At 51.7% G+C, this 19422-nt stretch overlaps 1 protein-coding gene across 3 annotated transcripts in view; it reads right to left on the reverse strand.

The window, feature by feature from the left end:
• Positions 1–19422, reverse strand: part of FAM53B (family with sequence similarity 53 member B) — a 121298-nt gene that overhangs the window by 67112 nt on the left and 34764 nt on the right. For 2 of the 3 annotated variants that reach the window (XM_046653472.1, XM_046653473.1), the window contains exons 2-3: positions 18620–18884; positions 9768–9822 (exon numbers count right to left, since the gene is read on the reverse strand). In XM_046653472.1, the coding sequence (XP_046509428.1) occupies positions 9768–9822; positions 18620–18697 (133 nt within the window). In that variant the 5' untranslated portion in view covers positions 18698–18884. Of the gene's footprint in view, positions 1–9767; positions 9823–10812; positions 10994–18619; positions 18885–19422 lie in introns of all 3 variants that reach the window. The other variant, XM_046653474.1, reaches the window with a different exon arrangement.

Here is a 19422-nt window from a genome sequence, read left to right on the forward strand (position 1 = left end):
CAGCTTCGCAAAGGCCTGGAATCTTCTTCTCCTGCCTTTATCCTTCCACCAAGAGTCTCTTACTCATCATTTCAAAGCCAACTCACACATCACTCCCCTGTAGATACGCCTTCCCTGTCTCGGCCCTGGCTACCCACCACTCCTTGCCTAGACCTTCACTCATACGGCTCATATGTTAACTGAACCTCAATCATCTGTTCACATGTCTGCTACTTCTGCTGAACACAAGCTCTCAAGCACAGTCCCAGCATGGCTCCCCAATGCTGACCACGGAGCCTGGCACACAGCAGACCTCAGCAGCTGCTGGTGGGTGGAGGAAGGAGTGGATAATGTGCAGATAAAAGCTGCAGAGTAGGCCACAGGTGTTCCCTTGGTCTTGCTTGTCTTCATCCCGGGCATAGCTGACTCTTTCTTGGGCAGGCAGATCCAACCTGGGCTCTGCCTTGATCTCCCCACGCCACTGGGGCCATGGATGGTTGTGTGTGAAGCAGCAGGGAGACTGGCCGATGGAATAATGTCGAAGATAATTCAAAAACGCAAAGCACTGCCCAATGTTGAGTGCTGCCGTTGTGTGTCAACACCAGCCAGGTGGCCACTTGTTCTGTCTGTGGGGCAGATAATATTTTAATTGTTTCTATCTTTATCGCTTCAAGAAGTACAATATAAGAAAAGTAAAAACAATCGAGGCTATGTTTAGCCCTTGTATTTTCCCCCTTTGCTCAGAGAACAGAAAGCGATTTGTTGGGTCAGGTCACCAGACAAAAGAAACAGGAATAGAAGCTAATTTTTAATGGCAAACCGCCCTGAGCTTTCAGCCCCGACGTCACGTTGCACAAAGGGCCTCGGTAGGGCTCCGAGGAGAGGATACCGGACGCCCCCGCCCCTCCATTCAATATCACTTCTGCACAAACAACTATAACTCTTTCAGAAGTGACAATGGCCATGGACGTGGGGAGTGCACTGAGCAGGGGTCACTTGGCGTGGTGGGAAGCATGTGGACCTGGGTTCGAACTTCAGCTCTGCAAGCTAATCTCTCAGAGCCTCAGTTTCCTCATCTACAAATGATAGATGAGGAAACAGTAACTACCTCACAGAGCTCTTATGAGAACTAAATAGTTGCTTGGGATAGGGCCTGCGAGGACACAAAGCAGGCTCTCAATGACGGCAGCCGTCATGACTATGATGAGAACACTGGAGAATGCTTGTATAGTTGAGGCTCAGTGCTTCTGCAACTGGGTATCTATCTCTGTGGGACCTGGCTGGAATGGGAACCTGTGTGTTCTACGCCAGGTTTCTCAAAGTGTGGTTTCAGAGCATCCTTTTGGGTGCTAAAATGCAGATTCCTAGGCCCAGTCCCTGACTTGATAAATGGAATCTCTAGGGCTAGGAATCTGCATTTTAATAAGCTCCTCAGGTTATTTTAATGCAAAGTTGTTGAGAATCACTGCTCTAGACTACAGGCTACAAAGGGGCCTGGCTTCTCCAACACCTCTGTCAGAGCGGTAGCCCAGTCAAGACAATCCAGCTACACCCAGGAAACGTGGAGGTTTGACGATTCTGGTCTCTACAAATTTAGGTTCAGAACATAATTGAAAGTTGGTGTTTTGATGTTTGTTTTGGGCCAATAACACAAAGAAGAACTATGGAGGATAACTTTACCCTTCAAGTATCTAGAGGTCCCTTTTCCACAGGAGGGGGTGGGGCCCCCGAGTTGCACAGCATGTTCTGGATGGAGAGTCACTGCAAGAGGCCTGAGAAGCCAACAACTCATGTGAAGGGGAAGAGGTGAGGCCTCCCACCTTCTCCCTGAGACATGCTGTGGCCTAAAGCTTCTCAGGGAAGTCTCCGACACCAAGCCTCTGGCAGACATGGGCCCAGCACAATGGTGCACAGCCTGAGAGCACTGGCACTGGCCATTTAAGTTCTATGCCGCCCCATTACTTTACCCTTCAGGAGCATCTGAAGTCTCCCCATTTCCCTGCTGAGCCTATCTTCACAAGTTTGAGATTATACATGGGATTGTGTGTGATGTGTGTGTGTACTGTAAACACACACACGGCTCTGCCTGCAGATGGGAGGGCAAACCACACAAACACACAAATCACATAATCCATCCAGTTCTCTCACAGAAAGACTGACTCGGTGACCTCCAAGGTGTCTTCCAAAGCTGAGGCTCGATGACTGAGCTTGGCTTCTGGGAAGACTATACAACCCTGGGAAGCACAGGAGAGCCAATCCTCACACACATGGGGACAAGAACCCAGAGCCCCCAGCCGCACTCACAAGGCTTCCGTCTTGCAATCCCTTGACGAGGGAGGCCAGAAGGCTGCTAGGTGTACAGATCTAAGGCTCAAAGAAAGAAAACACTCAGAGGAACACAAATAGCACTTGACCTCAAATGTTCTTGTCTCCATTTCTGCCCTTAAACTTGAAGGGAAATTCCCAGGAGCCCAGATTCTTAGGGGACTATGAGCCTTCTTATGTTCAAAAGATAGACGAGAGTTAGCCCTGGATAGCTCTAGGCTATGTTTTAGAGGTTGCCTTATGGTGACATAACCACAGCAGAATGTAGTTTCTAGAAAAGGTTAAGCACCTGAAGCACAGACCCAAGCTACAAGATTCTTGCAGCCTCCCAGGCCCGGGTAGCAGGCCTCCAGCCAGATGGAGACCGGCTGACTCATTCCTGGATTTCACACCTGTCTACTTGTGCTGACGATGAGTCTCTCCCCCGCCCCGTGGGTTGGGTTGTGCTAACTTGGCCTCAGGGCTGCAAGGACTTTGTGCTTGATTTGGGGGTCGAAGCTCACCAACCCTTCCATGAGAAACTCGAGGAGTCTTTCTGAAGGCAGTTTTACTACACCAATCTTACGAGAAGAGCACAGAGGGAACAACACATGGAGCAATGAGCACCATGGTCTATTTTATTTTTAAATGTCCTCTAGAGCCCCTGGCCCACTGGAGCACCCCTTTCACTGTGTCACAAGAATGGAGACTCAATTCAGAGCCATGTCAGGAAGAAAAGTTTCTCGGGCTTTGCCTGCCTAGGCCTCAGCCTCTGGTTGTGCCCTCTCACCTGTCATGAATTATAAAATGTCAGCTGCATCTTGGGTTCAGGGACAGTGACACAGGATGCCAAGCTCCTCGGCCAAGGCACAAGGACAAGGGATTGGGATGGCTGGAGATAACACTCCACCAACCCCATCGAGGGAAGCAGGAAGGCTGGCCCAAGGGGCCCTGGAAGAAGCCGGAGAGGATCATTGGCTCCGAGTGGTTACCATGGCCCTACCCTCACCAGCTGGGTGGGGTTGGCCCATGGCAGCTGTCACTGCTTCTGGGAAGTCTTTGCAAATAAAAAAAGAGGGCCAAGAAGGAAAAAAAAAAAAAAAAGAGGCCCAGCAGGACCCAAACAGCGAAGAGGCATAAGAAACATCCCAGACTGAGCATTGGGAGTGTGGGCTTCAGTCTCCCCATCTGTATGAGTCAAGGTGAACTGGGGCCCTGTGACAGCCCTTTCAGCTCTGACCCAGACCTCCTGCTCCACTCCCCGACCTCCAGGGGCATTTAGAAATGTGCAGGGGAAAGACAGTAGCTGCAGTGGCAACAAAAACTCTGAAGGGACAGAAAGGTTAGTTTTATCCATCTCCTTTGGATTCCTATCCTGGTTGTGGGTATACACAGAGCATGGGAAATGGACAGCTGCTTGTGATTCAGCTCTAAACTGATGCTCAGAGTAAAACTGGCACCATTATACAGACGAGAAAACTGGCAGCTGGGAGAGCTAGTCAGGAAACTGTCAATAAATGCATATTAACTGTTAATTAACTAACACCCCATTGGGATCCTTGCTGACGCTGGGAAAGAGCATGAGTGTATATCCCAAGCACATTACTCATCTCACGGGGTCACAGCACTGCCCGTCTCACGGGTGGGGAAACTGAGCTTCAGAACAGCGTTACATCTCACCTGTGAACAGACAGCTAGCAAAGGACAGAGTCTGCAATCCCAAGGCCATGCTCTTGCAGTTGGGCCAGGCTGCCTCCTAACTTTACCATCTTGACCATCTTTCCACGTGGAAGGCAACCTGGCAATGCACCATGGCAAGTGGCACCCAAAGTCAGTCTGGCAGTTGCCATTCCCTATCCCCTGGCACCACGTGGCCCCCTCCCCACCCCAGGTCAGGCCAGCCTGGGTGAGAAGACAGCCCAGAGGCTCCCTTTTCACTTGTCACCGTAAACAGCTTTCATGTGCCAACTACACTTTGCACCTACCTCCATTCTGTACTTTATTCCAGAAACACTGTCTGAAACCAATACATGGCGCAAGGAAAAATTTAAAGCACTCTGTATGAACAAACCTTAAAGTGTTTTAGAGATTGAAAATCACACATATAACCACAATAAATAAAAATTAAAAATTAAAAGTAAATTTTTTAAAATCATACATATGTACACTTGCATATAGATGTACTTTTTAAAATGAAAACGAGTCTCACTTTAGCCTATTTTGGTTAATAAGCAGTTTCTCACAGAAGGCCCTGGTCTGATGATCATATTCAAAATGGCGCTCTCTGAGAGAGGGACAACGCGGCAGAGGCCAGAATCAGACCTGAAAGGCTCTGGTTTTGGTATTGCTCTTGTTCATTTTGTTTCAGTCATGTGTTTGTTTGTTGTAAGAAACCTAACATGCTTCACCTCCAAATGCCAGCTTCTTCATTCGTGGGGCAATCACATCCCACTTTCAGCGACAAACAGTAGTGGAAAAGACCAAAAACTACCAAATCTCCAAGTGGAATCTTTTTGTCCTGCACGGTTCAACACAGCCAACTGGTTTATCCTGTAGAAATGAACACAGCGCCACCGGGAACAACCCTTTTATGTACCGAGCAGACTTTAACAGCCAAGTAATTAAACATAGAAAGGAAGGGCTTATAATTAAAATGCTGACAAACCTGAACCAGAGGGGGACAAGCAGGGCTGCTATAATATTTTTACAATTCCTTTTTATACATAATGTATGATCCTTCTGCTCAAGTTTCTTCTATGTTCTTTGCCTGTGAAATAATTTACATTAATAAATAATTTATTACCATAACTCCTAAAGTAATTATGGGTTTCCATCTAGGTTTTTTTTAGCATATGAATTGTTTTATTCTCTGTCCATTGACTGGTATTTACAAGACCTTTCCTCGTGGCCTTTTTGAAATAATTGATATTGCATGTGCTTTCTCACATATTATTTGATTTCCAGGTCTTCTCCTCGCCTGAGTGGTGAGGAAAATGGAATGTGTAGAGTGCATTGTCCCTGCAATACAGAACTCATTTAATGGGTGCAATTAGCCACGGGTGGTGGTGAATGGAGCTTGCTCTCATCCCACTTGCCCTATTTCACCAAAAAAGATTAAACTAGCACACGTGTGACCTCGGGTCAGCATGAAGAAGCATCTCCCATGGCAAATGACAGAGCACTCGAAGTAGCCATGTGCTAAGGATTCACATGCAGCCCTGCCTCTCCCAGCACAGAATGATTCCCTTAAGCACAGCCAAGCCCCTTTCTGCATCCACTAGAAATCATGGCCAGGAACAGCAGGCCTGCTGGGCCTGCTGAGCAGTGGGCGGGCCACACAAATGAAGCAGCCACCTGACCAAGGTTTCCTGTGTCAAGAACACAATAACCGGTCACGCACATGGCTCTTCCCCAGAGAAGCTGTTTGCAGAGGAAATTCCAGTTCAGCACAGAAGGTGTGCTGGGGATGGTCTGGGAGGTGAGAAAGGAAACCAAGAGGCAAAACATCGTCTCTGCTAGAAGTAGCCCTGCAGCGACAGGGCTGGGCTGGCACCCTACTAAGGGGCACAGAGCAGGCCGGGCAGCAGTGTGGCTCCACCCTGCCCTGCTTCTCCCATCCACACATCATGCCAGCTTTGTTCTCTCCCCCAATCTGGAAAAGCAGAAAACCACTTCTTTGTATCAAGTTCTCAAACTTGGATAGGGAGGGATGACAAAGTTGGGGAGGGGCCTGTAATCCAGCTCACAATAATGGAGCGTATATTACTTTAAAAAACACTGTTGTGAGCACTTGATGATATTAGTAAGGCATTTTATCTAAGTGGGTGCAGAGGAGACTAAGCTACTTGAAAGAGTAGCTTTTTAAGAGGAGGCAAACAGGCACCCACTCCCCACCCTGATGCGTTTGCCTGGATTTTCTTAGGAACACTTAGGAAACTCCAACTTGTACTGGCTTCCAGCTAGGACCCTTGCATGGGCACTTAGGAGGGAAATGCCCAGAGTCACAGGGCCAAGCTGTCCCCAGCTCTCACAGGAGAATTCCACTGACCTCAGCCAGACAGGAGTCCTTTACCTCCAGCAGACAGGCAAGGGAGTTTGGTGATTATAATATGACATTTTAGCTTTGCTGAGCATCATTGTCCACCCCTGGAAGGGCCCAAAACCCTCTGGAAAGTCCAGTTGGACCCACGGGGTATTCTCTTCCCTGCTACTGAAAAGTAGGCACAGCTAAGATGAAATCTTGCTGCTTGGGATGCCCCCTCCCACCCCCCCACCTCACGCCCGTTCACAGATTAAATAGGTAGGAGCAGCCATTTGAGCTTCCACCAGCACACAGGCTTGGGAAGGCCTCCGCAAGTGCAGGAAAGGGACGGAGGTGGGAGGGACTGAGCCAGCACCTCCTGCGTGCAGCTGTCTCTTTAAGTCCCACAAACAATTTTCCAAGATGAAGAAATCGAGACTCAGGAAGATGGGCTGATCTGCCCATAGTTCTAAGGGCCTGCTGTAGGTAAGTATCGTGGAAGTTGGCCTAGCCCGTGGGGAATTCACTTCTCCTCGATTTTTCTCCTCCACTAGACAGAAACCCCCTTGTGGGCAGGGCCTGATTCACTCCATCCCTGAGCCAAGTGCCTGACTCACAGTAGGTACTCAATAAATACCTACTAGAACAAGCTACTGAACTGAACTGTGGTGAACAAAAGCCTTGGTACTGCACACTGTCAGATGGACCAGGGTCTTTCTGAATCAAGGAGAGGCTAAGAACAGAAAGATGGGCACGTCGGGGAGAGAGCAGCCAAGGGGAAGGATGAGGGGATCCACAGACCACCATGAGCACGGCTGCGCTGGCTGCTCCTCTATTTCCTGGCAGCGCCCTGGCGCTGGCCTGCAGAGCAGGAGCGAGATAGGGCCCGTGAGTGACGGAGCACTTCCCGAGAGCCACTATGCAAACAAGAGCCTGGAGAAGCATCAGCACAGCCCCTCCTGGAAACACTGGGCTGGGGAGAGGCCTCCCCCATGGAAAGCAGGCCTCCTTGGCAGAAAGCAGGGCAGAAAGCTGGGCTCCCCAGGCTCAGACGAATTCTGTTGGACAAGCTAAAAGGAGACCCTCCCCCCCGTGCCTCTGTCCCTGGGCCTCTGCCCTGGTCCCTGGGCCTGAGGATCTTCCCCCTACTTATACTCCTCTCCAAGGAAACCATGGTGGTCCCTTTGCTTGGGCGCAGAGGCCTTCTGCAGGGAGCAGGATTCTCAATTTAGGTCTCAGACCTCTTTTTCACCTACTACTTATGGAGAGCTCACTCTGTGCCAGTCTTCTCACAAACATCATCTCACACAGTCCCCACAGCAAACCTACAAGGCAAGTGCTATCAAAATAGCCATTTTACAGATGAGGAAACTGAGGCTTAGAAAAGTTAAGTAGTTCAGAGTCCCACAGCGCCCATTGCTAACCCACAAGAGTTCCACCTTATTATGATGTACTCAGTGTAAAGGGCAAGGAAGCCTAACATATGGATGGCTGTGAAATAAAGACTAACATCTCCAGAGGCCAGGGCGCTAGTCTGGCCTGAAGCTCAAGTCCAGGCTGGGTAGAGGGACTGGCCATGCCTGGAAGCCTCTCCCCTTCCTGGGCACGACAAAGGAAGGCAGCTCAACCATAGCTAGGCTTGAGTCTGGCCTAGGGAGCAGGCAATGAGGCAGCCTTCTGAGCCACGTGGCTGGCTTGCTAAGGGTTTGTTGAGAGCCGTTAACCACCAGCGAGGGGTTCAATCAAGCCCCATGTGGGGACAGGCCTCAGAAGTGTGTCACACGGGTAAACCAAGGCCAGGTGATCTCCCTGTTTCCATTTCCTCTGGGTGGCAGCATCAAGAGGACCGCCTGGGGCTCTCCCATAGAGCTGTGGTTTGTGATTGAGAAGAAAACAATCTTCCTTCTCCCCTGACCTGGGTCCAACTCTGCCTACCCAGGGACTTTGGGGGAGGGGTCACCTCATTAGGCCTTAGTTTCCCCATGTATGAATGGAGCGCCCCCGCCTGCCCCCTGTGGGCTGCAGAGTCAAGCAGACTGTGCATGTAAGAAGCGTGGCCCAGCACATTCTCACTGTGACATACCCAGCATCCCCTCTTTCCTCATCATCCCATCTACGGGAACTAAGTCTGAAGAAGAAAAAGAAAACAGTGTGCACAGAGAGGAAGAACTGAGAAAAAAGGCAAGGAAGACTTCAGACAGTCCTGCGAAGATCAAGTGGAGATCTGAAAGCCCGCAGTGGTTACCCATCATGGAAGCCTGGTTTCCGCCTCAACACAGACATTACAGAAACTCATCTGGCAAGGTGTCCCCAAAGTGGGCAGAAGTCATGGAGAGAGGGCGAAAGGAGAAACTGTGCCCCATCATCTGAAGCATAGAGAAATCAATATAATCAATACAGTCATCTTTTCGGCCCTCTTATAAAAAACAGTAATCCATACTTGCATGGCAGCAGGGGACGGACGCAACCTTTCTGCAAAGATGTCAGCAATATGAAGCAAGAGCCTTAAAAATGTTCCTGCCCTCTGGCCTTTCTATCCCACTCCCGGGAACTATCCTAAGGAATAATCCAAAAGGCAGACAAAGACTCAGACACTTAGTCACTGTTAATCACAACAGCAAACAAAACAGCCCTTTTACCCAACAACCAAGAAACAGTTAAGCTGTTAAATACACTTTGATACATCCCACAACGCAGTACTATAGACTCATTAAACGGCATGGAATGGGCTGTCTTACTGCTGTGGCAAAATGATGGTTACTACCACTAAGTGAAAAAAGCAAAACAAATATTTTTTATATATAATTCTATATAATCACACATTCATCACGGACTTGGCTGTGTAAAAATGCAGAGAACAGGGGCCGGCCTGGTGGCACAGTGGGTAAGTTTGCCTGCTCCGCTTCAACAGACTCGGGGTTCATGGGTTTGGATCCCGGGCACAGACCTACACACCGCTCATTAAGCCACGCTGTGGTGGCACCCCACATACACAAAAGAGGAAGATTGGCCACAGCTGTTAGCCCAGGGCCAATCTTTCTCACCAAAAAAAAAAAAAAAAAAACGCAGAGAACATAAAAATATACCAAAATATTATCAGTAGTTATCATTGACTACTAGGGATATGAGAGACTTTGTTTTATACTTTACACTATGGTGCGTTTTCTGAATTAAAATGATGAACATGATTACTTTAATAATCAGAAAGAAGCTCTCAATGTTATCGTTGGAAATGACATTTGTAAACCACACACCAGTGCCCATCCATTCAGCAGCCCCAGCAGCCCCCTGCACCACTCCAGCACTGCTGGGACTGAAACAGTTAAAACACACAGAAAAGAGTCCCCATGGCTGCTCTTTGTGAACCTGTGTCCAGAAAGTGCTTCCAGCATCTCACCTGGAGGACTCAGGCCCTGGAGAAAGGACTAGAGGAGGACCGTTCAGGGCCGCCTTGGTTACTCACCCATAATTCCACAAGAGAAAAGTGTCGGTCCTTGACTCATCTTCTTTGGCGTGTGCTGAAAACAACCAGAAAAGCTATTCACTCTTCAAATCATAAGAAGCACGTCTGCACATGACCCTGTACTGATCCCTTGCTAAAGTCACAATTAAAAGGGTGACTGCCTTTTGCCGACGTCAGACTAGGGAAAGGAGAAAAAAGTATTAAAAGAGACAACATCTGCCCATAATTAGGCCTGGACTCTTCGTCCGAAGTCTCCAGTGAGTTATGGAGTCCATCAAGTTAATGGGCTTTAAAAACACACCAGAAAGCCCCATGACTTCTGACATCGGGGGATTTTTCCATGTGAGTGATGTCGAAGAGAGCACAGGAGGAGGTGTGATGTAAACAGCTCACTGAGTTGGGCTGTAAACAGGCCTCCAACAGCCCAGGCTGGTAGAGGAGGGGACCTCGCGGTGACAGGAAGGACCCTGAGTGAAGAGGAGAGGCCCGTCTGCCACCCCCGAATCCCTCACTTCAAGATACAAGGAGAACGGCTCTTCCTTCTCTACATAGAAGCATCAAGTAAAGCCCAAGAGGGTGGCCCTTTGCTCTACAGGCTGCTTTGTGGCTATGCGGCCCCCTGAGGCATCCTCTCTGAACTGAAACAGAAACTCAGACGTTATATTTGGTCTCAACGTACAGCTATGGCGTTTGAACTCCTTGGCACCATTATTTCCACACTGGTTTCCCTTTCCACTGTAAACATTCTACATCTTCCCTCAAACCCACACCTAAGCCTCAGCTGAACACTACGGCCATGGGTGAAAAATAGGCGAGTGAGGCCTAGAAGAACCCCAGGTCTAGGCACTTGCTGCACGGCTACACGGTAACCTGAGCATGGAACACTCCAGGGTTCCTTGCACTAGCTGAGGCCCAGGTCAAGAAGCCTGTTCCGAGCTCTGGTGAGGAGAAGACTGTGCCCTTCAGGGCTCTAGGAAGAAGGGTCTGCCTCAAGTATTCCAAAGACTCACTCATTCATTCATCCATTCATTCCACAAGTATGTACCGTAAGTATTTACGTGCAGGCTGTGCTAGGGGTTGATCATGCGATGGTGAAAGCTCTCAGCCCCAGAGGAGTCAGCAGTCATAGAGGGCTCCAACTTCTGAGAGGATGCCCAGATGACAGGGACACGCAAGGCTTCTAGTCCAAGAAGTGGATGGGAACCCAGGCCCTGGTTCTTTAAGGCCTGGAAGGACAAGGGTGGGGCTGACTAGCAACACCTGGCCCACCCAGATAAGAGAGTGGCAAGTGCCTGGCACCATCTCCCCGACCCCTGTCCCCAGCTGCACAATTTGGGGACCTTTGCCCCCAGTCAGCAATGTGTTCATCCACTCAGGTTATTAAGGGTCTGTCCTGACCAGCCTGGGACATAGAGGTGAAAGACACCCACCTTGGCCCTCAGAAGTTCCCATTTCATGGAGGACACAGTCACACAGACAAACCATGACAACAGAGAGAGAGTGGGATCGGAGGGGAGATGACCCAGGCCGTGGGTGCTGCAGTGCTGGAGGTAAGGGCTGGCTTCCTGGGGGAAGGAGTTGGGGTCGAAGGACCAGAAGGAGCTCACAAAGGGCAAAGGGGGGCAGGGCAGTCCTTCTCCAGTCCCCTCTCCTCAGTTTAAAACAGTTCTTATATTTTCAGGGCAGGTCACCCTTCTGGATTCCACAGTGACCTAACCATCCAGTCTATAGCCATCCGGGGAAATACCAGGAAAGAGTTAAAGACAGCTGCATCTGCCTCCTTCCCAGCTGACAGTGAAGGCAGCAGGATGCGCACTGAAAGCCCACACCAAAATCACTGAAGGGAGAGTGGGTGACAAACACTCATGAGCCCTGCCTCCAGAGAGTGCAGCCCGGCTCCTAGGGGAAGGGTGCAGAGAGAGAGAGAAGTTGGGTGCAGCCAATGGCACGCGCCCTGGCTGCTGAGGGAGACAGCTCCAACCCTACAGGAGTACCCACTGGGGAACCACAGCCCCCACCCCTGTGCTGGGGGGTGCAAAGCTACCCAGGCTGAGAGCCCACACACACCCAAACCAGGATGGGGCCAGGGAAAGCAGAAGAGAGCAAGAACACTGGGGCGGCTTGTTTGCTGCGGTGGCGCGCACATACCACTGAGGAAGACTTGGCGTTTAGAGAAATAGCAGGAAGCAAACCAGTGACTCAACTGGCTGATGGTCAGTGGAGCCCCACTCACAGGTCTTTTCCTTCCCCTAAGCTGGCGTGTTCCAGACAGAGGGGCACCTCGGGGCCCTCCCAGGGAATGTGGACACATGAGTGGGAGTCAGAGGTGCTGGGGTCTGCACCCACAGAGGGAAGCCACTGGGCCAGCGCACAGGGGCTCTGCAGGCCCTCATTCACTCATTGATTCATTTGTTCGCTCAGCATGGATTTACCTGCATTTGCTGCACACCCATTTCCCAGGTTGGAGAACACACACTTGGGATGTGAGCACTTCTCACTCCTCTGCTGCCCTACCCGAGCCACCACCACCCTCCACCAGAAAGACCAAATGAGTCTTCTAACTGGTCCCCACCTGTGCCCTGGGCCTGTTCTCCATTCTCTACCCAGAACCCAGCAGAGTTCCAGCCCAAGTCTTTCCTCTGCTTACAACCCTCCAACAACTTCCCATGGCAACCAGAATAAAATCCAGGCCACCCCCTCTCCCCACAGCCCACCAGGCCCACATGAGCCAAGCCCTGGCATCCTCAACCTTGCCTCTGTCCATTCCATCCTCACTCACAAAGCTCAGTGGGGACCAACCCAGCTCGCTGTCACCTCAGGCCCTTGCAGTGAGGTCTTTACCTGATGGGCTCTGCATCTCATTCCTGTCATATGGCCACCTTGGTGGCGTTCCCTGACCATCTTGGCTGGAAAGGCACCTTCCCCACCAGCACCTTTCTGCACATGTTTAGCAATGGCACCAGTTTGTTTGTTTCTCTGCTTATTCTCTGCTCCTTCCAAGAACCAAGGTTCTTGAAGCTGCCATCTTGTCCACAATATTCCTAGCACAGAGCAGGTGCCACATAACTATCTGTTGACCAACTGCTATGGACACCTGTCAGCCCAAGCCTGTCTCACTCCTGCTGCCACAAACCCAGCGGACGCAGGGCCAATGGAAACAGATTTTCACGGGGCAGAACCTAGTGCCTCCCAAAATTGCTGGGCTCATGCCAAATCTAAACTCAGTGGGGAAGGGGAGAGAGCACCAGCCAGCCAGAGTTGGGGTCAACCCCTATGCCGACCTCTGACTCCACACCCAAGAGCATGGGTGGACTGGCGATTGCTCACACTGAGATTTTACAACTTGAAGGAACACCTTCTCTACGTCCCCTGTTCCAGGTGAGCCCCACTCCTGCTCCCCTTGTTGAGCATGTAAAAATGCATGGCCCCACGGTGCAGTCCCCTTTCTTCTCTAACAGCATTCCAATTTTGCATTGGGACTCCTCCCCCCACCTCCTTCACTGGAGAATGTCTTGATGGGACGATGCCTTGATCTCCCCTGGCACGGGGTGGGCCCAGGATGCAGATGTGGCTGACCAGACAATCCTCAGTCCAGGGCTCTGACTCCTGGACCAAGGGGGTGCTGGGACTGGTCACCCAGCAGGGACGTCCTGAGCCTGCCGTGAGTACCTGCTTCCAAAATCCTCCTAGCTGCTCTGTCCTGCCCTTTCTGGGGCCTCATTCACCAACTCTCCTCCAGGCCTATAGCACTCTTGGGTCACTCCAGTGAATTTTCTTTTGGTATAAGTTACCCAGAGATGGTCTCTGTTGCTTACAACTGAGGAACCCTGGCCAATTTCGTGCTTGACCAGACTTCAAGATGGGATCAGGGTCCTCATCTTGCTTTCTGAGCCTCATCTATGAGGCTGGGCTGGCAGTGGGCAGGCAGAACATCATATACCCAATGGCTTCCCAGGGTATCTGACTACTGGCAGGTTTCCCTGGGTCCAACACTGAGGTTCCCACTGGGCTCCAGTTTTATTCCCATTATACTTGGTAAATGATAAAATTCCCACTGGTTTGTGCCATTTTGCAGCCAGCCTTCCTAACCCTTCGAACCCTCCACACCCACTGCAGGAAGGATGAGCCAATCACTGTGTGGTCAGGCCGGACAGGCCCTGGGGGAAACTCTCACCCTCTAAGGTTTCACAAGACACTCAGCATACACACAGAAGTGAGCACCCAGGCCCTGCCTGGCGTTTGCAGTGAAACAGGACAATGAACACAGTTCCCCTTGGTATTTCTCCCACTGTGAGGCCTCTGTTCCCAAGCCTAGCCCCAGGCAGAGCCTGGTCTCTGTGAGATTCCTAAGATCACGAGAAAGGTTTTGGAATCAGATCTTCCCTAAGAAAGGCAAAAGCTGGAAATCAAATTGGAGGCTTCAGGGGCCTAAGGAAAGAAGCCCTGACTTTAATAAAGACACAATTCAGGTCTTTATTTAATGAGGAACGAGCTCAGACAGAAAATGGCAGAGCTCCTCTCTGGCTATAATCGTGCTTCTTCATAACTTTCTTCTGTAGATTATTGACTAAAGCAGTCACGTCACTTTTTCCTTCTCTTGACACAGCGTTACAGGGAGCACAATGCAACGCAGACAAGCTCACACTCACGCACTTGAGGGGAACAGGCGGAGCACCCAGCCTCCGAAACAGAACACGGTGAGACTGCGGCAGTGGAAGCAGAAGGGAGAGCTAGTCAGAGAGGAAGAAGAGAAGCTGAGAAGGGAGCAGTGCCCTTGGGTGGAGGCTCTCAAAGACGCTGATGGAGATATGGTGCGCAGCCCTCGCTCCCCAGGCTTCAGGGTTAGCCAAGGCACCAGTTTGTTTGTGAAGACCCTCGGTGCCCAGGCAGCTGGGTGCAAGGCCTGACATGGCCACTAACTCTTCCGACTGGATAAATAACCTAACCTTGGCATCCTAATCTGACAAGCGCAGAAGGAAGTACCTGCTCCCAAAACCAGTGCCAGCTGTTGTGGGAAAAACTTGAGTCTGGGGAAAGTGAGGAGGCCTGGAGGCACATGCTGCCCTCCACCCTGGAGCAGTGCGCCCACAGCCCTCTTTGGTCACCAGACTTGAGAGCGGGTTAGGAGGCTTGCTGGGGAGGCCTGGCCAGGGAAGATGGTCACTCTGGTGTGAGAGAACAGGCCCTGGGCCTGAGCGTGGGCGTGCGGAAGGAGCTGGGGGAAAGCTGCTCCCAAGGTCAAACGTCTGGGCTGCCTTCCAGCAGCAGCAACTAATGTTAGAACTCTAGAAGGAAGAGCCCACTCGGCAGAGGAAAGCACCCTGGCGGAGTGGGGAAAAGGGGAACTGAGTGCCGTCATCGCTGCTCATTGTGCAAGCCGAGCCAGGGCTGGGGGCGCAGTGGGCCCTCGGCCATCTCTCCCAGGCCAGGTGGGCCCTATGCAGGGGAGCGCATGTCAGTCCCTTTTTCTGTTTTCCTATATCTCTCTCAGGAGTAGAGGCAGTTATTGTCACCAGTATTTAGTTTTCAGGAAAAAGAGAACAAGAGACCATTGCACATGCCCCTAAGAGGACAGGGAGGGGCCCCGGACAGGTCCCAGGGGAGGGAGCTCTGGGCTTTTCCACATAGCGTTTCCAAGTCGCCCCAGGTGGTGCCCGGTGACTTTCACCTGCAGCTTTAGACTTTCTCTCCCCACTGCTATGCTCTGGGGCCTGCTCTCATAATTCCAAAGTGGCCTGTGGTGATTCAGGTTTTCTTTTTTAATCTTAAACCCCCACTTCTGTTATCTTCTTAGTCTGATTAGAAAACAAAAGAGAAATGCTTTTCCATCTTTCCTGTTGTTATCTTGATGGTATTTACATGAGGATGATGTTACCAGTTTAGGAAGCTGAAGCAAAACCCCCCTCAACTTCCTCTCAAGCTCACTGGCTGTTCAGAGCAAATTCTAACATGGGTTTATCTTACATTCTGTCTTGTGGATGTCACCACTAGACTGAGATTATTTTGGGTCTTTCTTTGGTTGTTTACAGCCTGTGCCTCTCCCCAGGGCCCAGCAGAGTCCTGAGAAGCCAGGCTGGGGTGTGCGTGAAGGCCTTGCACGGAGTAGACAAGGGCCTGGACTTGAAGCCTGCACCCTGGCACCCTGCTTGCCAGCTGTGCGACCTTGGGCCCCCGTCCCCTGGGCTCTCTGAGCCACAGTTTCCTGTCTGTATAACAGGATAGAGACAGATACACCCCTGCCCCTCAGCGGGTGGGGGGGCTCCAGGAGAGGGAGGGGTGACAGGACCTCTGCAAACAGCACATAGAACACGCTTCCCCACCCAAGCCTGCCTGCCCGCTTTCCCACACTGTGCTTCCACTTGCGCTGTGCAAGCAGAACTAGGCCAGGCCAGGTACACGGCCTACAAGGTGTGATGCGCCAACAGACAGACAAGAGAGCCCGCTCTCCACAGGGAGCCACTCCCCACGGCTGCCCTGCCATCTGGGAGTGAAGTGGAGGGAAAAGGAGGATGGCCGAGCACTGTGCCAGGGGCTGGGCGACAATGAAAAGCCTATGACTTCCCAGGAAGGGGGGGGGGGGGGGGGTCTGGGAAGAAAGGGACCTCATCTGTAAAGCTGCAGGAGTGAGCACAGCAGAGCCCCTTTCGACGACCCATTTGCTTCCCTTGACTTCCCTTCCTTTCCTTTTCTGAGAAGACAAGTTTTCCTTCCTGGCTACGGCCAGGAGGCCATGCTCCTCCTGGCAGGGCCTCAGGGCATGTCTCTTCAAAGAGTGTCTCAGCTGACCTTGGGCCCATGTGCCCTGGATCCAGCTTCACGGCCAAGCCCAGGCAGGCCACCTGAGACAAGACCAAGCTCAGCGGGGCTGTCCCAACAGCACAGCTGGGCCTGGGCAGGGGTCCTCCCTAGGGACCTCAGAAGGCCCTCACTCTGGAGGACGTTCCTTTCTGGGCAGAGCTACTGGAGATGTGTTCAGATTTCACCAGGAAAACAGCCACCAACCACAGAAAACAGGGCAACCTCAGCTGTGAACCTGAGCGGCAGTCAGAGAGGGACTAAAACAATGACAAGCTGAGAAGCACTGGGCTCCTGGAACCCACGCTCATTCACTCTACGATGTTCACTGAGCACCTGCCATGTACTAGGCCCCGGTATCAGGCACTGGGTATTCAGCAACAAGCAAAAGACAAAATTCCTCACCTTCATGAAGCTCACATGCTAGCGCAGGAATCACTCAACAAACAAGATCAAAATGTTCTAAAAGCCTAAGTGCCTAAGAGGAAAGGGCAGATAGGGGAAGGGACGAAGTGTTGGGGGATAGTAGGGGCAGGCTGGAATCACAGTTTAGGCCAAGTCATCAGAGAAGGAAGGGAGAGAGAGACTCCTACTACAAGGGAGAGTCCCAGGCCACGAAAGAAGTGCAAAGGCCCTGAGGCAAGCTCATGCTTGCCATGTTTGAGCAATGAGCCCAGTGTGGCTTAAAGAGATTGAATGGAGGAGAGTAGCAGAGAGAGAGCAGAGTGGTCTTGGGGAACAGAGTCTGTGGGGCCCTGTACATCCTAGTAAGAGCTTTAGCATTTGCTCCGCTTGAGACGGAAAACCAGTGGAAGGTTCTGAGCAGAAGGAGGACAGATCTGACTTGTATTCCCTCTGGCTGCTGGGTGGAGAACAGGCTAAAAGCGCCAGACACTGGGGACCAGTTACCACAAGATCCAGGCGCAAGAGGACAGCAGGTAGGACCAGAGTGGCAGCAGTGGGGACAGTGAGAGGGAATCTAATTACATTAGATATTAAATGCAAATTGGAAAGGAAGCAGTGATGGGCAGAGACCTGACGCATCTTTCTTTGTGGAATTCCTCCAGCCCAGTGCCTGACACACCCAAGGTACTCTGTGAAGGCCTATGGAGTAGACACAGGTCTCGGTGCTCTCAGACACTCCTGCGAGGGCCAGAGACCCGCCTGCCTGTGCTCGGCTTGGTTGTTGGTGTGAAGTCGAGGAGAGAAGCCCACGGAGGTGCTAGTGTAGGTTCTCATAAGGGGCTGTGAAGGGCGTCATGAAGGGTGCTGGGCAAAGTGACCCTGGACAGTGGGCCCCCCGCTGACCATAGACGCTGCAGACAGTCCTGGGGACTTACCCATCTGCAAAACTCCACAAGCGTGTTTATGCCTGAGTAAGACTTCTTCCTGCTCCCTCCACAGGAGAGCAGCCCCACTCACTTCTGAGGAATTAGAGCTGGAAGGAGGGTTAGGAGGCTGTTTTGTTCTCAGTCTGAAAAGGCCGTGTTGTCTGCCTCTCTGGCCCAGCCCATCAGGTCACTTTGTCAGAGGCCAACTCTGGCAGAGGGCAGCCGGAGGGCAGCTGTCACCATGGCCCACCACCTTGGCCGCCGGGCCACGCCTTCTTTCTCCATCGTCTCCCACTCTTGACATTCCTGAGGCAACAGCTCTCGCTCCGCACCACCCTTTGGAGGTACGGCCTTATCTTGGCCCCCACTCGGGGCACCACCCCCCTTCTAGAAACCACCTCCCCTTACCGGGTGGAGACCAGAAAGAATGTTGGCCTCAGCCTGGCAGAGGCAGCAGAACCATGCTTGGTATTATTTACCAGGGTGCTGGCCTTCCCTCCTCACTCACCAGAGGACTCCAATCTGGGCTGGCTACTTCCTTCTTGCAAATACTTAGCCAGGCTTTGGTTACCTTGCCCCACTGGCCTGCCTGCAATGTCTCACAGAGCTCTGCTCTGGGGTGCTCTGGACTCAGCGTGCTAAGTCTACATGTTCAGTCCACAGCCCCACTTGAACATCAGGCCTCAAAAAGGGCCATCAGAGAAATGAGGCCCAGTGGGTCCTTACCAGCTCAGGGTTGAAGGTCCTGCATGCTATGGAGTCAGCTCCCTGTTTGTCGAGGCTTTTACTTAGGATCATCACCATGGTAAGGACCTCAGGCACTGGGCTCCATTCCAGGGTGGGCACGAGCCATCTTCAGTTGGACAGCCTTGGGCAGCGGCGACGTCCTGAGCACCTCCAAGGTGACAGACACCAGCAGAAACAGCTCCCCATCGGCCACTCACCCTCAGGGTGGGGCTCTTTCAGGAAATGGCCAAGTGTGGTCAATTCCCTGGAAAGACAAAGGAAAGGCAAAGAGATTCAGGACTGAGAAAGACCAGCACCCTGAGAGAGCTGCCCGCTCCCCTCCATGCCGGAACCCTGGTCGAGAATGGAACCACCTGCCTGCTGAAGGAGATGCATTCTAAGAGGGCCACGAAGAACAGAATCACCTTCTCAGAGTCCCCACCCACCCTGCTGGCCCTGGGACATCAAAGCCAACGCCCTGGTGAGTATAACAATGAATCTCAGTTCAGACACATGGCACATTTAAGACATATCTCAGAGTCTGAGTTGCTCACAATCTGCTGGCTCCAAAGGGTGCTCAAGTCGTGTAACATCTTACACTGAGATGGCTTTGCAGACAGCTTCAGTGTATGCCTAAGCAGGCTGAGGGCCAGAGGTGAACCAACCTCACAGTCAAAACTGAAGGGGTCAGCCCTCAGGCAGCCAACGGGCAGCAGGGGACCCACAGTCAGCAGGACAGCTACTGCTCTCCACCCAGTTATGAAAAGAAGCTACTGGAAGAATCAGGAGAGTCCTATTTCCCA

Source organism: Equus quagga, chromosome 2 (assembly GCF_021613505.1).
Source record: "Equus quagga isolate Etosha38 chromosome 2, UCLA_HA_Equagga_1.0, whole genome shotgun sequence".
Lineage (NCBI taxonomy): Eukaryota > Metazoa > Chordata > Mammalia > Perissodactyla > Equidae > Equus > Equus quagga.